This window comes from Protopterus annectens, chromosome 2.part2 (genome assembly GCF_019279795.1).
Source record: "Protopterus annectens isolate FY-2018-M chromosome 2.part2, PAN1.0, whole genome shotgun sequence".
NCBI classification, from domain to species: Eukaryota; Metazoa; Chordata; order Ceratodontiformes; family Protopteridae; genus Protopterus; species Protopterus annectens.
The window spans coordinates 466,333,861-466,357,047 of NC_056730.1; the positions used below are offsets into that span (position 1 = coordinate 466,333,861).

General features: G+C 36.9%; 1 protein-coding gene across 1 annotated transcript in view; it reads left to right on the forward strand.

Annotated features, from left to right (window-relative positions):
- The window catches only part of HMGCR (3-hydroxy-3-methylglutaryl-CoA reductase), a 1,147,080-nt gene that overhangs the window by 1,041,608 nt on the left and 82,285 nt on the right, over positions 1 to 23,187 (forward strand). Inside the window, exon 16 of the mRNA XM_044064441.1 lies at positions 4,115 to 4,285. Within this exon, the coding sequence (XP_043920376.1) occupies positions 4,115 to 4,285 (171 nt within the window). The remainder of the gene's footprint in view (positions 1 to 4,114; positions 4,286 to 23,187) is intronic.

Consider the following 23,187-nt stretch of genomic DNA (forward strand, 5'->3'; position numbering starts at 1 on the left):
CTACTACTAGACAACCTACAAGCCACCATCTCCCTGGGTGCTTCCTGGGAATTACATTCAATTGGTCAAAGTCTGTCTTGCTGCCCTCTCAGCGCATAAGATTCATAGGAGCAGAGATAGACTCAAAATTGATGCATCTTCCTTCCTACCGAAAGGATTCAAACATTACAAGGTCAAGTCCGAGCCCTGCTTCCAAGATCCAAAGCCCCAGCCAGGTTGGTCCTGCAACTTTTAGGTTCAATGTCTGCCACGGTTCTCCTAGTTCCGCTGGCAAGATTGCACATGAGGATTCTTCAGTGGCTGTTATCGACACAATGGTCTTTTCAGGATCTCCCCCTCAATCATCTCATACTGATTACAGAAACGTGCAAACGGGACCTCCGCTGGTGGCTTCAGCCATCCAATCTGAATCAGGGAAGACCTTTTGTTATACCCTCCGGTGGCCACCTTGACAACGGATGCCTCCCAGACAGGGTGGGGGGGGCATTGTCTGGGCAGGTTAGTTCAGGGTTCTTGGCTTCCAGACGAAACTTTTCTCCATATCAATGTATTGGAAATGAGGGCTGTACTTCTGTCCCTACAAGCCCTCCACAAGTTTCTCCCTCAAGGCATTATCGCTATCCACACAGACAACATGTCGGTGGTCTGGTATCTAAACAAACAAGGAGGGACCAGATCTTACCCCCTTTGCAGAGAGGCCATGAGGGTGTGGGAATGGGCTGTAGCTACCAACCGCTTCCTGGTAGCGACCCACATTCCAGGAAAATCCAATATATTGGCAGACAGATTAAGCAGGACGATTCTCTCTCCTCACGAGTGGTCCCTGAACGAAACAGTAGCAGCTCAGGTTTTCAAAAGATGGGGGACCCCATGCTGCGACCTGTTTGCAACACCACAAAACACAAAGTGCAAAAGGTTCTTTTCCTTGACTCCGCGTCAGGGGGAGGCAGCTACGGATGCTCTAGTCCAACCTTGGCCAACAGGACTACGTTATGCTTTTCCTCCGGTTCCACTCCTCCCCAAAGTCATCCAGAAAGCTTCCCAATTGGGGTCCACAATGATTCTAATTGCTCGTATTGGCCTCGTCAGGTATGGTTCCCCTACCTAAAGAAATATGCTCTGGACGGTCCTTGGTTTTTGGATCTAACTCCGGACCTGCTGATTCATCAGTCGGGACGACAGCACCAGTCCCTTCACACTTTGAAATTAACAGCTTGGCTCCTCCACTTCCGACCTTAGTCAGAAATCACACCTTAGACCCGGAAGTTATTCACATTTTATCTTCGGCCCACAAACCCACCACTAAGAATTTGTACCTCAGTAAGTGGAAGAGGTTTGCTATCTGGGCTCAAAGACCCACCGTTGATGAGCAGCAGATTATGTAAAAGCTGTGCTGTTAAGACCCCCAGTTTTTCATCCTGCGCCTCCGTGGGATCTTGATTTGGTACTTCGTGCCTTAACATCTTCCCCTTTTGAACCGGCTGCTACATGTGAGTTGAAATATCTGTCTTGGAAAACTGCCTTCTTAGTTGCAATTACCTCTGCAAGAAGAGTTTCAGAACTTCAAGCGCTATCTATCAAACCACCGTACTTGATTTTTCACAAGGATAGAGTATCACTTAGGCCTAATCCATCTTTTGTTCCAAAAGTTTGTTCTAATCTCTGTCTCCAACAATCTCTAGAGCTACCAGTTTTCTTTCCAAAATTTTCAAATGAAGCGGAATACACCTTGCATAAATTGGATGTTCACAGGCAATTGCGCTTCTATCTAGACAGGACTCAACAAATTCAAAACAGACCAATTGTTTGTGTCCTTTTCAGATAATAAATTGGGTAAAACCATCACTAAAGCTACTATTTCCAAATGGATTAGAGATTGCATAACTCAGGCTTATTCCTCTTCAAATAAGCAACTTACAACATCTATCAAAGCTCACTCTACCAGAGCTATGGCTACCTCTATTGCGTTTCATTCCAAGCTCGCTATTTCTGAGATTTGTGCTGCAGCTACTTGGTCCAACCCGCACACTTTCATTTCCCACTATAAATTGGATGTGGCATCTAAAGGGCGAGCATCATTTGGTTCCACGGTACTCAGGAGTGTTTTCCAGTGAGCCACCCAGGATTCAGGTGCTAGGACGCTGTCCCATCAGTCAGAATGTAGGCGAGATAGGATCACATAACATCTTTTAGTTATGTACTCACCATAACTTCAGATGTTTGGGATCCATCTCCACATTCCTAATACCCACCCTCCTTCCCCCTGCCTTGGAGATCAGAAGAGATTGAACGGTTTTGAGTTCTACTGTTTTTATCTTGTTTCATCTGACGATGTTATATAAGCAGTGCGTGCATGTGTGCATGTATGCGGACAAACTAGATCTGGGGGACTGGTAGTGGTGCATCCTGGGATATAGTAAGCTCAGCCAATAAGAGACTTCGCTCTTTGGCATAAGCGTGCCGAGTCGGAGCCGAGGGATCGGCTCCGAACCCATCAGTCAGAATGTAGGCGAGATGGATCCCAAACATCTGAAGTTATGGTGAGTACATAACTAAAAGTTACTACTACTGAGTTAATATCTCCCATACAACATAATCCTGTGTATTTCTACAGAAATGTACCCTGTTTTGTTATATTTTCCATTCTAACCCCCTTGATATGTCTTCATCACTGCAAATCAAGTTTGATTCCACACCATTTAATAACAATCCTTACTGAAAGCCGATTATCTCACCCCCAATTTTCTTAAGCTTCTTAATAGCAATTTTTCATGGAATGTAAATACATACTAAATCCTCCTCCCTTGCCAGTAAGCATTTGTTAGCACAAGTCTACTATTATTGTCTTTTGTTTCCATCTTTCACTATTGGAGTCCCTCTAACAGTCAGTATTATTACTCCTCCCCTTTTCCTTTGTCCCTGATATTCTGCTGAATATCCATCCTGAAATCTTTCCTTTGTCAAGTTCACATGTTCATTTCAAACCAAATGTGACTCCTGCAACATTATTCTTTGCATCCTACATTTCTTAATATAATTTAATACTCTTCACTTGTTGCCTATACTCATCAAGCCGTTTTATATTCCATAATAATATGTGCAGCATACCCATTATGACAGACAGCTCTTACTCCTGCCTATTGTATATAAGAATTTGTCTTATATTCACACACTGTTCTTTGATAGGCTGATCTTTTATGCATTTGCTTCTTCTCATCTCCATTCAGTGAAAACACTTGAACATTGTCATAACCTCCATCCCTGTTTAACTTACTACGAGCATACAAAACTGTGTGCAATTTCAGCAAATTAAGTTTACCTCTCCAGATAGCAACAGTTGCCCCAAATCACAGGCCTTAATTTATCTAAAATTAAGTTTACCCATGCTAAAGCTGACCTGTGTTCCCATTTAGATTCCAGTCTGTTTTCTTATTTCTCTTGACTTCCCAGGCTTGAACCGTTAACTTTTAACTCTAAGAAAAACTCCTCTGGCTATCCTTAAATAAACTAAATTGTGTGTTGTGTTAAATGTAATAAAATATTAAGACTTCCAGAGAGCTGACTGCTTATTCACTTCCCACAGTTTCATCGGAATTACTTCCCACTGTACCTTTAAATGTTACATTTCTCTCAGCAAAGAGTACACAGAACTCTCAATATTAATTGCTTGCACTTGTAGACATCTTGTCTAAAAGCAAAAGCAATTACCAGTGAGAAAAAAGATACATGAAAGAATCCTTGTAAATTTCACTCAGAACACAATGCCAACTCCCCTGTACCTGCATATTGTTGTAGACGTGACCATATTGACGGTCGGTTGTTTATGTCCTTGTTCCAGTTCAGTTGATTTTGCTGAGGTTTATTTGTAACAGGCACTATTTTTAAATTGTCAAAAAAGATAATGAGCTATTTAGTATGGTTTGTTTCAGTAAATGAATATGTAAGTACTCTGCCATTGTTCTGTGCATAGACAGTGTTTATATCATGTGTTTGCATCTGTTAAGTTGCAGTATGTGTGGCAGTTACTGTTGTATAAACAAGACAAGGTTGTGAAGGAAGATCAGAAACTTTTGAAAATATTGCTTTTTTTCATTAAATCAATGTTTTGTTTTAGGGAACAGAACAGGCTCTTGCAAGGCTGGGGGAAGAGTTTCCCGAAATGCAGATCTTAGCAGTTAGTGGCAACTATTGCACAGATAAGAAGCCTGCTGCTATTAACTGGATTGAAGGAAGAGGAAAATCTGTTGTTTGTGAAGCAACAATCCCCGCCAGGGTTGTCAAAGAAGTAAGTGTCTCATTATTATGCTCTTTTCTATCCAGAGTGTATCACATAGTATTTAACCAGATAGTTATTGGCATACATTGTTTGTGTTCTTTCTTCACATAATCCTTTCCTATAGTTTTCTTTTACATCTTTTCTCACAAGCCCACTTAGGCAGCTGTTTGCTTGTGTGAAAAAGAAATGCTGGTTGTCACTTCCCCTTCTTTTTCTGTACAAAATGTGTAATATAAGATGTTGCCATCTCAAGGTTACATTTAAATAGTTTAGCTATTCTATTCTTTTATTTTCTTTGCCATTCTTTTTTGAGTCTCCATGCTTACTGACCATCACAACCACCTCTGCAAGTCCAAGGTCTGGTTGTCTTCCAGGCAGCCATCTTGTTTGATTTTTCTTCTTAAGCCCTGCTGTTACCCCCATGGCTATCCAGTAGTACCAAAGTAATCTGTTTGCAATGGATGTTTGAGAGAGAGACTGCTCTGTTCAAAATTTTAATTGGAACATTTATGGGCTTCTAGTTGTAAAGTGCTTTATCAAAAGTGCTACATAACTGATTTAATTCATGTGACTTTTCTCCCAGTTCTAAAAGTCGTATGGGAAGAGAACACACAAGATAGATTTACACATCTTTAAAGAGCTGAATCTGAAACACTGGAGGAGTATAATTTAGTCGTCATGCTTTTGGCAATATAATTTTACCCGATATACCTGCCTGAAGGTGGTTACTTATGAAGAGAACAGTCTGTGTAGAAAACGTGTTTGAAAAATATTTTACTATTTTATTTTTCAGTGCTTTTTAATATCTGGCAAGACCATCGGTGTTTCTTCCAAGCATTAAAAAGCTGTAATTGATTTAAGATGGTTACCAGCTTCTTTAAGATCTCCCTGAAACACATAAGAGTGACAGACATTTTGAACAGGTTTCACACTACTTCGACATAGGTCGTTTAGAGTTGTATAGTATTTAGCTACCTTCTGAACACAGTCTGTCTAATCTTTTGAAATTTGTTGGAAAAGGTATAAAAATAGGCATTGTGTTTTGTACAGGACTAGTTGAAACAGCTGTGCAAAGATGTAGATGTGGGACTGACATTTTGAATGACCTGACTGAAGTCAGTGTTGCAGTATTCTTTACGTATGGGTTTTTCATCTGCCGATATCTGGCCAAGGTACCAAAGCTTTACCTTTCCAAGGGCGTACATCCAAAAGTTGACCTCAGATCTATTGCATTGGTATATATAGGCAGATGTATGAACAACATACACAGACTATCTCACCGCCATCCCGAACACAGATCGTGCATCCGTCGGACTAATCTATATTGCATCATTGGTACCTTGGCTTCGCTTGTTCATTTTATAGATAGGTGCCCCATTGGGGAACCTTCCTGTTTTATATTTTGAACTGTGTTTAAAATTTTTGTTAGATGTCAGTTAGTTGGGGTAAGTGCAAGTGCAGTAGTCAGATTCCATACAAAGACTTGCACACTAAGTGCCTTTTTTGTTTAGGCCTGGAACTCAACTACAAATCCTGCTCTGTCTTCCAGTCATTTATTTATTTATTGACATTTGTTAACCGGGAAAGTCCACTGGGTCAAGTGGCCCATTTTCATTGGAGGCCCGAGGAGAAAAACTCCGCAAACACTGTATAATACAAAAGCATAAAAACATATATAATCTTACAAAAAAGGTACATATGATTGTTGAAACAGGTGCATATATTTACAACATATGGAAACTTTGTTTCATTGTAATAGTGGCATTGAAATTCACAAATATAGTCAAATACAATATTGATTATTTTAAAAAGAGGCTGGTAATAGAAATATAGGAACATTTTTTTTTTATTTTCATTTGTTACAAAAACCCTTAGATCAATGCCCCCCTCCTTAACATATTCCTTGAAATGCAGTGTTTAAAACATCTAGCCCAAGCAAAGATAGCATAATCCCCAGTACCTGACATCCTCCTTACAACAAAGAAACTTGAGACCCCAAGATGACTTGCAGTCTAACATCAGATGTACCCACTGAGTTTGAAGAACCAAAGAACCATGCCTAATCATTTTGGAGGGACAACCACCTTGTCTGTGAAGAGGTTCCAAGTACTCTTAACTGAAGTATGTCAAGGGTCCAAGTCTCTGAGACTTGTTCAGGCAGATGACATGCCGAAAAAGAAAAAAAACTAAAAACTAGGCATGTGACCTCCTCTACAATCTTCTAAGGAAAAATAATGGATCTATTTCTCCCAGTGATTATTTAAAGCTGTCATAGCCCTGAAGCCTTGTCCTTTTGTAACCCAACTGCCTTAGGCCACACAAATGTTTATCCAAGGTTCTTCTTCCTCTGAGGAGGAACAAGATGTGGACCTTTATCATTTTCTGGTTTACTCCTCGCCTCCAGCATAGCTGTCTTCAGGTGAAGGAGACTCCCTTTCTCCAGATTATCCCATTGAAGGGGCTTATTCAAAACATGATGGGGCACTTTGAATGGCAGTCAAAGCAGATCTCTGATGTACAAAAGGGATAATATTACCCTTCTGGAATTGGGCACATCAGCTCCTTTTCCTGTCCCTGCAGTACAAGAGATATACCAGGATACCTTCCAGTTAACATCTTCAGCCCCTGATTCTCAACCATCAGTACCTATAAGATCAGACAGGTTCTGAAGTGAAATGTACCGGATGACCTTAAATACCTGTATAAGAGTCCTGTAGCCCCAGTCTTACTGGGGCTTCCAAGATGGCTGCACATTGAGTAACATCTTAATTCTAGCACTACCATGTGAAAACAGAAACTTAGCAGAGAAAGACAGTGGGTTTATATTTCTGGGTAACTTTCAGTAACTGGCTAGTAAGTGCACTGCCTGGATGCCAGGAAAAAAGAAATACAGAGGACCTGAAGGAAAATCAGCTGCAAAAGGTGAGGAAAAACACTGACTGGGAAAAGATCTGCAGCTGCTCATCAAAAAACAGTGCACGCTGCAGACATGACTTCCAGTAACCTAAAGGAAAGCGTAAGGCAACTGCATGCAGATCTGATTAAAATAAACAGAACACTGATGGAGTATATCAACTCGAACAACAAAAGGCTAGAAAAATGGAAGAAGCTGTAAACAAATATTTAGATGAGGTGAGAAAAGTGCAAAAATCAGAGGTCAAAATGAAGAAAAGGCTGGATGAATGTGAGACTGATCAAGAAGAGATGTTTAAAAAAAAATGGACGGAGCAATTAGGAAAACCTGAGATTTTTTACTGTACCAGAAAAGCTGGGAGGGACATACTGTATTAATTTTCTGAAAGCACAAATAAGCAACTGGACTGTTTTTCCACAGCAGGAGTTATTAATTTTAAGTGCACATCACATGTATGTTCCAAACCCGGCTGTGAGAAACAACCTAGACCTTTAATCATAAAGATGCAGTCCTACCAGCAGAAGGAGTTGATTCTGACAAAACTGTGGCAAAAAGACAAAAGTTTTAAAAGTGGAAGACAGAACAGTGTTTGTGGAGAAGAATTACTCATTGCACACCAGGCAGAAGAGAAGTAAATTTATTCCACTCTTCAGGGAATGTCGAGAAGCATGTGTGAGATTCAAACTGCTGTACCCAGCTATCTTCAAAATATTCTTACCTGGAGCGACAAAATCATTTTTGATTTAAGTGTATGCTAAGGAGGAAATACACAAGTTTGTCCAACAAAAAGTGAGCTGTGAAACAGAAGGAAATTCTACTTCTTGTTCTTCTGGTAATAAAGACCACAGAGAGGCTGTGTCATTGATACCTTTTCCAGTGTTTCAGCAGAAAATGCCTGAGAGAAGGAAAAAAGCACAAAAGTTGACTGAAAGAATCAAGAGTACATTGGAAATGAATCAGAGACAAGATTTGGGAGATAGAGATGAACAGGAATAAAAGCAGTAACTTGGAAATCTGAGAAATATGGAATTACGAAGCAGTAATGGTATTTGTGAAGCATGACAAAACAAGAAATCTGTAAATATTGTACCATTTTGGACTTGGTTAAACTTGTAGAGGACTGTAAAGCATATGCCCTACTTCACATCATTAATGTTTGTAAAATTACTTAGGAGAGGGAAGAGGAGGGAGAAGGAACTGCAAGTAAAACTGATTTTTTCTTAATGGTACTATTTTTATAGTGCATGATTTTCTTTGCATGCTATAAAGTAAAATTTTCTCATTTATTTTTAAGTGTAATGGGATACTAATGTAAATAGTTGCTCTTGTTTTTTTTTTCTGTTTCCCTTCTCTCTCTCTCTCTCTCATTGTTCAGTTTTAAGAAATGTAGGCACTGCAGTGTTAAAAAAAAGACAAAAGTCTGATTAAAAGAGCATGACAAAAAAAATAGTGTACTTTTTCTCATTCTTGCATAGGGAGATGAATGGATTAAGACCCTTAACTTGATCTAGTAACAAGTTTTAAGAGGAAGCTTATAATTGAAAAAGAATATTGACTATTATAAGGCTTTTTTTCTAGCAAATAAATGTATGCTTAGTAGTAATTTCATATCCGGTCCTCATGTCTCCAGGAGATAATGTGATAAGAGAAATGGCTATGAGGTAATGTTCTCTGAAAGCATTGTTTACTCAGCTGGGAGAGCTATGAAGGTGAGACAAAACCAGACAACACTTAGTTAAAGCACAGGCTGCACCATGTGTCTTAACATGGATACCTTTCTTTAGGTTAACTCGATCTGTAAGTGTGACTGTCAGTTTGGAGCATTTGCTGCTATTAGATGGGTAAAACTTCAATATTTGAAGATGTAGGTAGCTTTGTGTGTTATTAAGGTAATATGTTTTTAGGGGGTATTGTTTTTTTTTTTTTTTTGAGGGCTTTCAGTAAAACAAAATGTTTTCTAAGATGTGACATAGGCTCAAATGGATATGAAAGAAACAACTCTGTAAAAGATCAACCTGTCAAAGAGTGCATGTATGTAACACAAAAGCTGGAACTAGTCATTTAACAAAAAATGGTTATGCATAAAAGGTGGGAATAATAACGTTTCAATACAATGATGCTTTCTGTAATGTCTTTGAATGTCAGTGGTCTGACAGATAAAAAAAGAGTAGTAATCTGTATTAAAAATGTAGAGTGAAAATAGCTGTGCTACAGGAGCCAGAATTGGAAAAGACTGAACATGTGAATTTGATAAAGAAAGGCTTTCAGGATGGTTATTCAGTGGAATACTTGGGACAGAGGAAAAGGAGTACTTTTAATTGCAAGAGAAGCTACAAAAGTGATAGAAGAAGATACAATAAGATAATAGTAGATTTCTAGTACTAAGGGGCTATTGGCAAGGGAGGCAGATTACATTGGTATGTATTTGTATTCCACCTAAAACTGCTGTAATGGAGGTTTGGAGAATACTTGGAGAAATAATTTAGCACCTTTCTCCGAGGATTAACGTGCTACAGTAGGTTCTCAGTTCTTTAATCTTGATCTCTTTCTGTGCTGTATCTTTCATTAAAGATAGACATTCTTCCATGGATGGTGGTGAAGTGGAATCCCAGTTCCTCATTATGCATTTTCTAGCAACTGCTAGAATGGTCCACAATAAATAAAGATTGTCCCTCTTCAAATGAGGACTTTCATTTATATTCAGTAGCACTAAAGCTTTACATAATATTAACAAATCTGTGAGTAAAGGTTGTAAAAAATTATCATTCCAGAATTGTTTTATACTAGTGCACTCATATAAAAAATATGTATCCAGTCTGCCCTGCATACTTGAGAACATCTCCAACATAAAACATTATTAGAAGTACTAAACGCGGCTGTTTTATCTGGTGTTAGGAATGTTCTATCGAGAAATTTCCAGGTATAAATTCTCCAGTGTTGAGACCAAGAGGTTAATTTAACAGAAAGCAAGAGGATATTTTTAATTTCTGTAGTTAAAGATAAGGAATGCCCCTTAATTTAATTCCAGTATTTTTCTTGAGGTTTTGTTTTATATGTTATTAATATTTTATACAGACGTGAGGCGATGTTATTCAAGTTGAAATTGTTATAAACAATTTCATATAAATAGATGACAAACTTTAGTTTTCATTTTAAAGAACAACTATTAATTATTCTGCATAAATCATGGGAATATGACAGAACAATTTGTAGAAGTTGACACCCCTGCACTGGCTAGTAATCAAGGAGCCACAATCTTCACCATTAGCAGCAGTTGAGGGACTTACACATTGGGAGGATGACAAGTACACACACGGTAAAGCACAATTTCCTTTTAAGAGCATACAGAGATCACAGTCAGTCTGGGGCTGGTTTCTGCCTCTTTCTCCAGATCGCCAATATGACTCCCTACTGGCACAGCTCTAGGATTAAGATCGCAACCGAGTATTCAAGCCAAAACCCTCTGTCCAATCAGTGCTTCTTGTCCTTGCCCAAGTAGTTGACACACACACACACACGCACACACTCTTTGAGATTTGATGTAATTACAAACACACAGATACTCCTGGAGAAGGCTGCAACAGGATTACTAGCTATGCCCCCTTCTGTCCAGACTATAAAGTATTTATCACTGCCACCAACCACTACTTATCAGCTTCTCTAAGGCCCTTACAAAGGGTTCCCAATCCTACTTTGTAATGTTACTATTATTCAAATGGTAAGTATGCCCAAGACTTGCAAGGCTGTTGGAGTGGCCTGTACAGTGTCACTAAATACATATGCAAGTACTCTAAGAGCTTAAATATTTCTAAACAGACCAACCACAATTAAAAGGTTTAAATATATTTAATAATAAAAGAACAAGACAGTAACTCAAACAACACAGTAACCACAGAGTTCAGAATCACAGGAAATATTTTAAAACAACATTGCAGGACAGTCTCAAATACAGAAAACATCTACACTAATCTTACTGTATTCCTATGTATCTCTAAAAGAACTACTGTGCCTAAATCTTACATACAGAGCAACACGCAGGGAGAAATGCTGAGTGAATGTTTCTAGGTCCAAGATAGACAAGATCCAAATGCCCCCTCTCCCTCTCTGAGAGAATTCTTAAATTAATATTTATTTATTTATTTATAATTATTTGTTAACTGGGAAAGTCCGACTTTGAAGAAGCCAATTTTCAGCGGAGGCCCGGTCAGAAATGCTCCAGACGCATGTCTTTATAACGTGGGAGGAAACCGGAGAACCCAGAGGAAACCCACACAAACACAGGGAGGACATGCAGATTTTGCACAGAAGGCACCCCAGCTGAGAATCGAACTGGGATACCTCTTGCTGTGAGGTGGCAACGCTACTGCTGCACCACGGCACCATCCCAATATCACATATTACTGCTGGGTTAGCCTGGATGACATCACTGTGTCATCTGCCTTCAGTTCCCAGGCTAACAGAAACTAACAAAATGTAACATTTCTTGTGAAAAATACATATTTCTCAGATGTTTGCTGAGAACTAAAAGTCGTAAAACAATTAAACCCTTTTACTTTTGAAAACTAGTAATTATTTCTGTTTCAAGATAATAAGAAACCCTCTAGCTCTAGACATTGTATCTACTTAATGGGAGATAACACAATCGTAAAACACTTTACTTTTCAACTTATTTTCTTGAAGTTTTGCAAGTTAACTCTGTATGTTCCAGCTTCTACTAATTTGCACGGGTATATAGTTTATATACATTTCTGTTCTTTTCCAGTAGGGTACACTCTGGTTACATTCTTGAAGCTTGGTATATAACATACAGTTCAACACACACTTCTGCACCAGTAGTTTAGTATACACATAACATATAGTACTCTTACATTTATAAGACAAGCATATGAATCATGTTAATATTCACAAATGACACACGACTGTCCGCAAAATTCCAGATAGCTGGGCTGGCAGTGTCAAATTTCTATATAAATTATATTAATATTTTCAAGTGTCATATAATTATTTACAAAATTCCCTAGTGTCACAGAAGTAGACAATCTTGAGATGATAGTTTAAACTGCATTACAATGTCTTGTCTATCTAGTACCTTATTCATACTTTGTTGCCAGTATATGAAGTTTTTAGATTCTGAGATATTTAAAGTGTTTCTATGCAGTTTGTCAGTATTTTTATAGCACTAAAGGGAATCAGTATCTCAAACCAAAGCTTGATCTCTGTATTCATGTTAATAAATATCCTGAATGTATTAAATATAAAATTAATAGAATTTTATTTAGTAGGTTTTGATATATTAATATTGTATATTAAAACATAGGGCATGCCATAACTTATTAAATTTATTGGTTAGTGGAAAGTTAACTGAAGTATGACTTTCAGTTAATAATATGGTTAAATGCAAGTACTTCCAGTTTGAAATATAACTTGGGTCTACCCAATTTGTAATGTTTCTAATTGTAGAGGCCTTTATATATGTTTCTATATCAGGAAATTGAATTCCTCCTTGTTCCCAAGGTCTAATATGATGAGTAAAAGCTATTTTGTTTTTATTTGGAAACCATAAAAATTTTAATAAAAGAGAGCATTTTTTAAAGAAATTGTCTTTTTGGGGTCATAAATATGGGTTGTGAAATATACAATATCTTCGGTAAAAGTATCATTTCTATTAGTTGTAATCTGTCCTCAAAGGTTATAAACATTTTATTCCATATTTCTATATGGATTTTAATTATTTTTATAATGTTAGTATTACTCGTGTTGTTTCTTCAGTAGTGGTGCATAAAATCATTTTTAAATAATCAAAGTTATGTACTTGGTTGCCAATAATGTGATTTTTGCCAGCTTGTATTTTTTTTTCTTTTTATTCAGTAATAATAATTTTGATTTTTCTTTAATAATGAAGTGTAAACCAGAGATTGAATGAAACTTCATTATTAATAGAGCTAACTCATTTAGAGTTGTTTTAAAATTAAAGTGAGTAAAATGTCATCTGCGAACAACATTATCTTAGAGGTATGCTGATTATATATTTCTACACCATTTATGTTTGGATCATTCCTTAATAACACAGCACAAATTTCAATAGTTAATCAGAAAAAACAAAACAATTGGGGCATGGGCCAGTCTTGTTTGGTGCCCTTAGTTGTAAGAATGGACTCCGAAGTAAATGGGCCTAATTTTATATAGACTAGATTGTTTTTATCTATATATATATATATATATATATATATATATATATATATATATATATATATATATTCCTTGAAACAAGGAGGAAAATCAAATAAAGTTAATACCTTAAATAAATAATTCCAATTTAATGAGTCAAATGCTTTTTCTGTATCTAAACCAATTATTAGAGCTTATTGATCTGTATTTAATATTTAAATGAGGGTTAGTACTCTTTTAATATCATCATAGGCGTGTGTATTTATAAACCCCATTTGATCTTCATCTATTGTCTGTGATAGTGGAATCATTATTCTATTAATACGTATGGACATAAATAGTTTATAATCATTATTTAACAGGGGTATTAGTCTATAAGAGCTACAGTGCTTGGGATCTTTATTTTTTTTATAATTGGAGTAATTAAAAATATTTCCAGGAAGGCGGTATGATAGCCTCTGTCTGTACTTCAATTAATGTTTTGTGAAAAGGAGGTAATAGAATCCAAATCAATTCTAAACTTAGCATACGGATGTACATAAACTAGGCCTGAGAGGATGTACTTGCAAGCTGTACACATTCTGCACATATAAGTGCCTAACCTAGTTGTTTGCAATGCCTGCCTACGACAGTGTGATTTATACCTGCCCTGTCTCTCCAAGCGTTACTAATACAGGAATCCATTTCTTTCTCATTATAACCTTTGTGAATAAAGTTTTAGGAATAATAAATCCCTTAATAAACATCTGTGCTATAAATCACAAAAATAAAAGAGACCAATGCTTTGGCACATCATGTTCTGCAGCATGCAGGTAAACATATGTTCAAATTCTTGGTACTTGAAAGTTTAGATGTGGGAATGAGAGGAGGAGATATTGGAAATCGCACAGAGTTAGCTGAACAAAAATGGATATTATTATTCAGTGCAGATAAAGCAACTGGTTTGAATGGTGTAGTATCACTCAAACCATTTCTCAAAGCACGTCAGTTTAAACATTGATATAGTGCTACTATTTGTCTTTTGGTTTTTGTTTTTGCATATTCTTTATGCATTTTAAGTGTATGACTTTGTTTTTTTAAATCTTAAGTGCTTTCTGCTAATGATTTCAGGTTTAGCGGCTGATTGGCTATGCTTGGATTTAAATTGTTTCTGTTCTCTTCATTTACTAGTCTGATGAAGCGATATGTACATAGTGAAAGCACTTACTGTTTTAGTTTTGTTATTTTAATAATTTTTTTTTGCTTTGCCGTGGTGGTTCGGTACTTTTATTATTTTTTACTTACAGTTTGTTTATTAGAACTGAACCTCTATCCTTGTCTTTACTAATTCTGCTACTGTTTATACTCGTGTTGTTTGAGACAGGAACATGGATGAAGGCATTGATGTTGAGTTGGCTTATAAACCAGAAGGAAGGCTTGGCACTGAATGTTTAAGTAGGATTCTGGATATCAACTTTAACTCCCTTTTGGATGCAACACTGACTTCGCGAGTGGCGTCCAAGAAAGAAGATAGTGATGTCCAGCTACGTTTTTTTTTTTACATAAATTCAGACAGCTTGAAAGTAAGCTATTTAAGTATAAACACTTGCAATGGCAGCGTTTACATCTGGAGGCATCACTTAAATGTTATGTAGTCCCTAGGGGGCTCCGCATTTTGAATATGCCTAGCTATTGGGGTGTATTCCCAGACCTACTTAAGAACTGGCAGTCACACAACCTCAGGTCTAGCACTGAATATATGCAGTTGCTGGTTAATTTCTTTTTACCACATGAGAAGAAGGAACTTTATACAGAAATCATGGTTTTACATAATGATATTTTTTCTAATTTCTCTGTTGAAATTATCAGAAATCAATTAGGTGTGCTACACAATAACATCCTAGCTTATGAGAAACGTTTGCAATTGGCTAAAACCAAGAAATTGCAAAGAGATGTTACTGATTTCTGTAATGGCATAGTTTTTGCATGGCAGAGGGAACAAAACACAGTATTGGCTAATACCAACCCTCCACAAGTTAACCAACCACTCACTGAATAACCGATGAGTTTGACAGCACCATAGGAACAACTGAACCTAATGTGATAGGAGGCGTTGCAGGGTCAAACTGAATTATTATTTCTCCACCTGAGAATAGAACAGACAATACTTCCTCCCAGAATACATGCCCAAACTCTGCCCAGCTTCATAGAGTGCAAGAGAATGAAGCTACAAACTTTGTAGCAACAACAGCATCTTTTTTGGAAGTGGCTTCCATGCACATACCAACAGAGACTCAAACGATTACATTATTCACGCTCATAAACTCCCTCCCAATCAAAGAGAGATCCGGAAGTTGACAGAGAAGGGGCAAGTACAATGACTACAGAGTACAAACAATATGCAAACTGTAGTGGGACCACGAAGATGGCACTAGAAGGTTTGGTCTTTAAATTTTTTTCTGCAATGCTTACTTCCACACAGATGCCTGTATTGAATAAGGGCTTCTCCTTCATTCCTGCCCAGAGAGCAGACCCTGCTGATTTGCTCAAGGATTTAAAGTTATTGGGTAGGTCACTGACAATTAAGACCATGTTTTAAAACAGCACTGATCACGATAATGTTGTTTTCACTAAACCTAGTACATTCACTCCACTGTTGCATCTTATGGTGGAAGCTTTTGTAAATATTTGTGAAAAGCAATTTAGCGAGGTTATTGATCATGATACCAAACCCAATTTCTTTAATATGAATTCAGATGAGTATGCTGCTTTAAACAAACTCAAGTGTATATACTCATTGGAAATTAGACCAGTTATGTGTATCTAAATCTGTTGTCAGTAGTTTGGCTGAGAAAGTTTCCTTCTTGATTTTTGACATGCATATGACTGGTCTTATCTCTGAAAGCCTGTTTAACTATTTCAATGTTGACCACCCACTTATTCCATCAATTTATGGACTTTCAAAATTCATAAGAACTTAGAGCGTCCACCTATATGTCCTATAGTGTCAGGGAGAGGCTGGAGCACAGAACCCGTTGTCCATCTATGATGAAAAGAACTTACACTCTCTGCTAGAGGGATGTGAAACAATACATAAGGACGCCAAGACATTTTTGCAGAGACTGTTTGAGAAGGCCTCTAACCTGACTAATGATTATATATTGGTAACTTTGGACATTGAGTCTCTTTTTATGGTTATACCCAATGATTGGGGGATTGAATGCATTAGAGCCTTTCTTAATTAGAGGAAATGTTTTACTAATAAGGTTAATCTGCCGTGTACTTTATTAGAGATCATACTAGAAAACAATGTCTTTTTATTTGAACGGGAGTTCTTTGTACAGAAGGTTGGCGTGGCTATGGGCACAGCCTGTGCCAATAACTACGCCATCCTGGCACTGGTACAGTGGGAGAATACGTATCTCCTACAAATGAATGCTTTCTCTAAATACACAGCTTGGTACATTAGTTTTGTGGACAACATGTTCTTGTTGTGGGAAGGTCCTTTAGCTGTTTTGGAAGAGTTTGTTGCCTATATGCATGCTACAGCGAGCTTTCTGAGATTTGCTTGCAAACACTCATTTGACCGAGATAAAGTTCCTAGATGTTAAGATCAAGAAACAGAGCTCAGGAACATACATACTAGTGTCTACAGGAAGTCCACTAGGGGAAACAATTTACTGCATAGGAATAGTATGGATCCTCGACATGTTACATGCAGTGTCATGAAGGGGCAGTTTTATAGAATGAGATTGCATAACAATGACCACAATTTAGAAACACCTATCAATGAGCTTAAACAGGACTTTATTCACAGGGGTTATAATGAGAAAGAAATTGATTCCTGTATTAATAATGCTTGGAGAGAGAGGGCAGATAAGTATAAAGCTTATTTTTCAGAAAGGGTGGCTTTAGATGCACGAACTAGAATTAATGATAAAGATTACACTTTTAGAGTGTCTTTGCAATATTCAAGTGACATTAATCAATTTTGTGACATTATTAAGAACAACTGTAATATTTTGACAGTGGTGGAAGAACTAAGAGGGGTGATAGAGGTTACACCTCATTTTTCTTTTAGAAATAGTAAATTCCTTAAGAAACATCTATGTTATAAATCACACTGTCATAGGCAGGCATTGCAAACAACTAGGTTAGGCACTTATATGTGCAGAACGTGTACAACTTGCAAGTACATCCTCTCAGCCCCAGTTTATATACATCTATACACTAAGTTTAAAATTGATTTGGATTTCTATGCAGACTGCAAGACTACAAATATTGTTTATTTTAGTAGTTGCCAAGTTTGTTATGCCTTTTATATAGGTAAAACAAATAGATCCCTTAGTGAAAGAATTCTTGAGCATTATAGGGACATCAAGAATAAAAATGAGACCAATGCTTTGGCACAGCATGTTCTACAGCATGGAGTTGAACATATGTTCAAATTCTTGGTACTTGAAAGTTTAGATGTGGGCAAGAGAGGAGGAGATATTAGAAATCGCACAGAGTTAGCCAAACAAAAATGGATATTATTATTCAGTGCAGATAAAGCACCTAGTTTGAATGGTGTAGTATCACTCAAACCATTTCTCAAAGCATGTCCGCTTAAACATTGATATAGTGTTACTATTTGTCTTTTGGTTTTTGTTTTTGCATATTCTTTATGCATTTTAAGTGTATGACTTTACTTTTTTTAAATCTTAAGTGCTTTCTGCTAATGATTTCAGATTTAGGGGCTGATTGGCAGTGCTTGGATGTAAATTGTTTCTGTTCTCTTCATTTACTAGTCTGATGCAGTGATCTGTACATCGTGAAAGTGTTTACTGTTTGTTATATTAATAAATCGCTTTGCTTTGCTTTGCTGTGGTGATTCGGTACTTATTTTTTAGAACAGAATTAATAATTCCCCTAAACTCAGAACTTTCAGCATTAGCAAACTTATATTAACCGTTTTTGAATATTGCTTAACATTATTGACAGTTATTATATTCAGTGTAGCAAGGAAACCTAGACATTGGCCCTTTCATAAGTATGTGTTTCTAAATATCAAAAATTTCCTGAGCTTTCTTAGTCAATAAGTAGTTCTAGTCAGTTTTCCTATGTACATAAAGCCTATATTTCCAAAGGACAGTATCACTGTATTGCCAGTAGCTTACTGCCCAGTCAGTTTCTGTTGTCAATTTTACTTAAATTTCTCATTAACGGGCTGAAACAATTAGATATTAATGTTATCATAAGTCAAAGCAAACAATACAATACTATTCTACAATTTAGTTTTGTTGCATATATCCATGTGAAGTATCCATGATGAGCAAGATGCATTAGAAGTTCAGTAATTAGGTATAGGATGAACCTGGGTTTTAAAATAATGCCATGAAGTATGGGGCAACTGTCCTGAATGAACCCAAAGAAGAAAGGTAGTAACTGAGGTTATTTACAATATATGTTACTATCATCTCATATTATGACTAAATGCTTTCTGTATATTGCTCAAAGAATGCATAAAGTAAACATCTGCTCCCTTAAAGAAATCTGTTTAAGTTATCAGCAGACAAATTTACCCAGCTATCCTGTTAGTTATGATCATACATACTTAAAACAACCAAGTAAGCAAGAAGCAACCACCAGTCTTCCTTACTGCGAACACTTGTTAATAAGTCAGTTAACAAAATGTTTAAGAATAGATAATTTGAAAAAAAAAAGCTTTTATATATATATATATATATATATATATATATATATATATATATATATATATAGTCTATTGCTTATATTAACTTGACTTGGTATGACTTGCTGCAAAAAAGAATATCCAAAATCAGTTACTACAATAAAATTAGAACAAGGTGCAGCCTTCTGGAAACGTTCATTTTACAAGCTATGACCTAAGAATACAATGATTACACCTGTCTTTCGCATCAGATATACTGAAATAGGCAGTTTAATAATTCAGTCTACTACTACAACTTAAAACTACATACACCTGGTTACTCTAAAACATTTTCTATCCTGTGCATATTACTGTTCATTTAATTAAGTGCAAGGATTCCTATGTGCATCACTATACACTATAATAGAGAACATTCCACAATATAGTTGTTATAATTCAGCAAAATGCATAACTGAATCCATTAAATATAAAAGTCATATGTTTAATGTACTGTTTCTTTAAATGCAAATAATCATAGATTAATTGCATAAAGAACTTTCTTATATGCTGTGTTTCTCTGTTCGTTTTAAATAAATCTCGAGTTTCTGCTGCTTGTAGTATATTAAATTAGTTTTCATTTACCCATCCTAGCTGTAAATGGTTTATTGTGATTACATTTAATTCTGTTAGTGTTTCCCATGTATCTAGATGCTATTTACTTCATAGGGGGACCAAAATATCCACTGTGTGCTTGGGAAGTACATCTGCTGAAAAATTCCAGTTACTTCCTTTCAGAACAGTGAACGAGGCATCAGCCTGAACTACTAAGCAGTGAGTAAGCAAAGGAACTACACAGGAGCTTGTGGGCCCTCACAAGTTATGTGAAAAGCTTCACCTTTGCTAGAAATGGAATATTCTGATTTTGAGTGAAAAGAAAAGAAAAAAAGTTAAAAATTAAGTGTATGAAGTAAATGAAACTTAATGTAAAAAAAAGCCATTTATTTACAGATATCAGTTCTTAAAAACATGAAAAAGGTGTGATAATCACTTCTATTTTCTTGAGAAACATATTTTAAGCAGCAGAACAGTAAATTAATGTTTAAATTGCAGGTTAGTAGTTTGGTGTGTAGGAATACTTTCCTTTCCAGCATTCTGATTACATACAATAGATTGATTTCCATGTGTATGATTAACATGTTTTAAATTCTCTAATAGGGATCAAACAATAAACTAGATATTTCATAAAAGTGACAAGTTAAAGGCAGTGAGAACAAGCATTATGCTAATCATTGTGATAGATGTTGCTTCTTATGGCAGTACTTGGTTAAATATAAAGGGTCTATATTAGAACATTGAAGTTTCAGAACTTCAAATGTTCTAATATCGAAGCCCTGTTAAGCGAAAACTGATAACATCGAAAATTCAGAACAACGAATTTTTTCCTAGAGAAAAAAATTGCTGTTCCAAAACAAATACACAACACAAACACACCAAACAAACAGCAATCCACACACATACACCTAAAATCTTACATCAAACCCTACACTAAACTGTACATACACCACGATCCACCCACTTACCTTAACCCAAACCCAAACCCTAACCCTAAGGTCCGTCACTATCGCACACACACACCTCATCCGCGCCCTAACCCTAACTCACCTACCCCGCCATAACCCTCACATCCACACATTTGCACACTTTCCTGACCCACACCCTAACCCTAACTCACCTAACCCTCATGTCTACACAATCGCACACTTACCTGAACCCGACCCGTAACTTTCCACCACAGTGCTGAAAATAGCGAAGCGACAGGAACGGACAACCAAATTTTTCCCTAAGAAAGAATTTGGTTTTCTGTAACTTCGCTGTTTTCAGCTTTCGCTGAGTTAGGGGTCGATATTAGAACTTTCGAAGTTCTGAAACTTCGATGTTCTAATATAGACCCAAATATAAAGGAACCTTTACTAATGTAAAAAAAAAAAAAACATTCATTTTAAACTGTTTAAATAAAACTTTGTTGTTTGGTTATAAATCTTGCAGATTTATTATTATTTATGTTAGAAAGCATGGATATAAACATTATTGAGAATGTTTGTTTCAGTATTTAGAGGTTGATACTAAATATAAACAAGTTGTTTATAAATTTTAAATGTTAAATACCTGTTGCCAATAGTAATAGAATGAATGCATCTGTCCATCATTTTGCTAATATTAAGTTTTGACCTTGATATTTGTTAATGATGATCAAATCAAGTGGAATTGAATGCAGTAGTTTATGACATAATAATTAATACATAAATCATTTAAACGTTGATACTTTGAGAGAATTGATGTTATTATCTGCGGTGGAGACTGTCATTTGTTTTCTTCTTTTTAATATCCAACCAAGTATTCTTTTCTGGGGATCTTTTTAAGGAAGGAGAAGAACAATCCATTTTCTTCAGTTTCAAAGATTCAAAGAAACTTTGTCATTTAGGACCACACATGCAGCCTAAACAAAATTACAAATGTCAGCTCATGAGAGAAATGCAATGCAAATGTCATATATACAGTTGTATCAAAGAATAACATAAGAAAGAAAATAACTCTTATAACACGCAAGAGGTAGTTCACATTACATAAACGCATTCAGTACCCATTATTCAGTGATAAATAATAAATACCCACCACCAAACCCCCTACACTGTTAAGACAGAGAATAAATAGAGACTAGTGAATAGCAGCTGTTTAGTTACCATATTACATTTGTTAACTTTAGACGTGAATCAATATAGCCATCATATTACATAATAGTTGTGCTGGTGGTAATTGCTCAGAGCAGCAGGATTAAATGAAAAAAAGAGGCTTCAGTGTGTCAGGAATTATGGTTGGTGTCTATATTAATAAGTCTCACAGCTGTAGGATACAAACTGTTCCTGAATCTGGTAGTCCTACAATGGAAGCTGTGGTACCTCCTTCCAGACGCAAGTTGTGAGAACCAGTTGTGGGCTGGATGGGTTGAATCTGAAAGTATTTTATATGTTCTCTTGCTCTTGTAAAGAAAAGCTTCTGAATAGAAGGGAGGTTTGTGCCCAAGATTTTCTCAGCCACCCTTACCACCCTCTGTAGTATCGTCTTCTCAGCAACTGTGCAGTTGCCGAGCCATGCTATGAAGTTGCTAGTGAGGATGCTGTTGATAGCTCCCCTGTAAAAAGTGGTAAGAGCAGACAGTGGGAGCCTGGCCTTTTTGAGCTTTCTCAGGAAGTGAAGCCTCTGTTGAGCCTTCTTGACTATATGGTTGGTATTAGCAGCCCAGGAGAGGTCATCAGAGATGTGAAGGTCCAGGAACTTGGTTGTTTTGACTTTCTCTATTAACTCCCCTTTGAGAGTGAGTGGTTGGTGAACTGTTGCCTTTCTCCTGAAGTCCGTAGTCATTTCTTTGATCTTATTAACATTCAGGTCCAGATTGTTCCGGTCATACCAGGCAGTCAAAATGTTCACCTTATCCCTGTAGTTATGTTTCTTTCCACCACTAATGAGACCCATGACTGTGGTATCATCCGTGAATTTTATAACAAGGTTTGACTTATGTTTTGCAGTACAGTCATGGGTGAGGATGGTGAAGAGCAAAGGGCTGAGCACACAACCTTGGAAAACACCAGTATTCAGTATGATACGTTGAGAGGTGTTGTTTCCAGCGCATGTCCACTGGGGTCTACCAATCAGAAAGTCAAGAGTCCAATTACATAGGTGCTTGTTTATCCCGAGTTTCATAAGCTTATCCACCAGTTGTATCAGTGTCACAGTACTAAACGCAGAACTGATGTCTATGTACAGCAGCCTTATGTAGTTGTTCCTCCCTTCTAGGTGTTTTAGTGCAAGGTGTAGTGTGACTGATACAGCATCCGCAGTCGATCTATTTGCCTGGTATGCAAACTGGAGAGGATCAAAGACTTGGGCAGAGTCATAGATAGATGGTTCTTCACAATCCCCTCAAAGCACTTCACGACGTTTGAGGTTAAGGCGACCAGTCTGAAGTCATTGAGGCAGGTAGGGTTGGGTTGCTACGGAAGTGGGGCAATACTTGTTTCCTTGAAACATGAGAGAACTTTCTTCATACTATGGGAGGAGTTGAAGATGTCTGTCAGTACCGGACATAACTGATTAACACACCCCTTCAATACCTTGCCAGGTATGTTGTCTGGTCCAGCA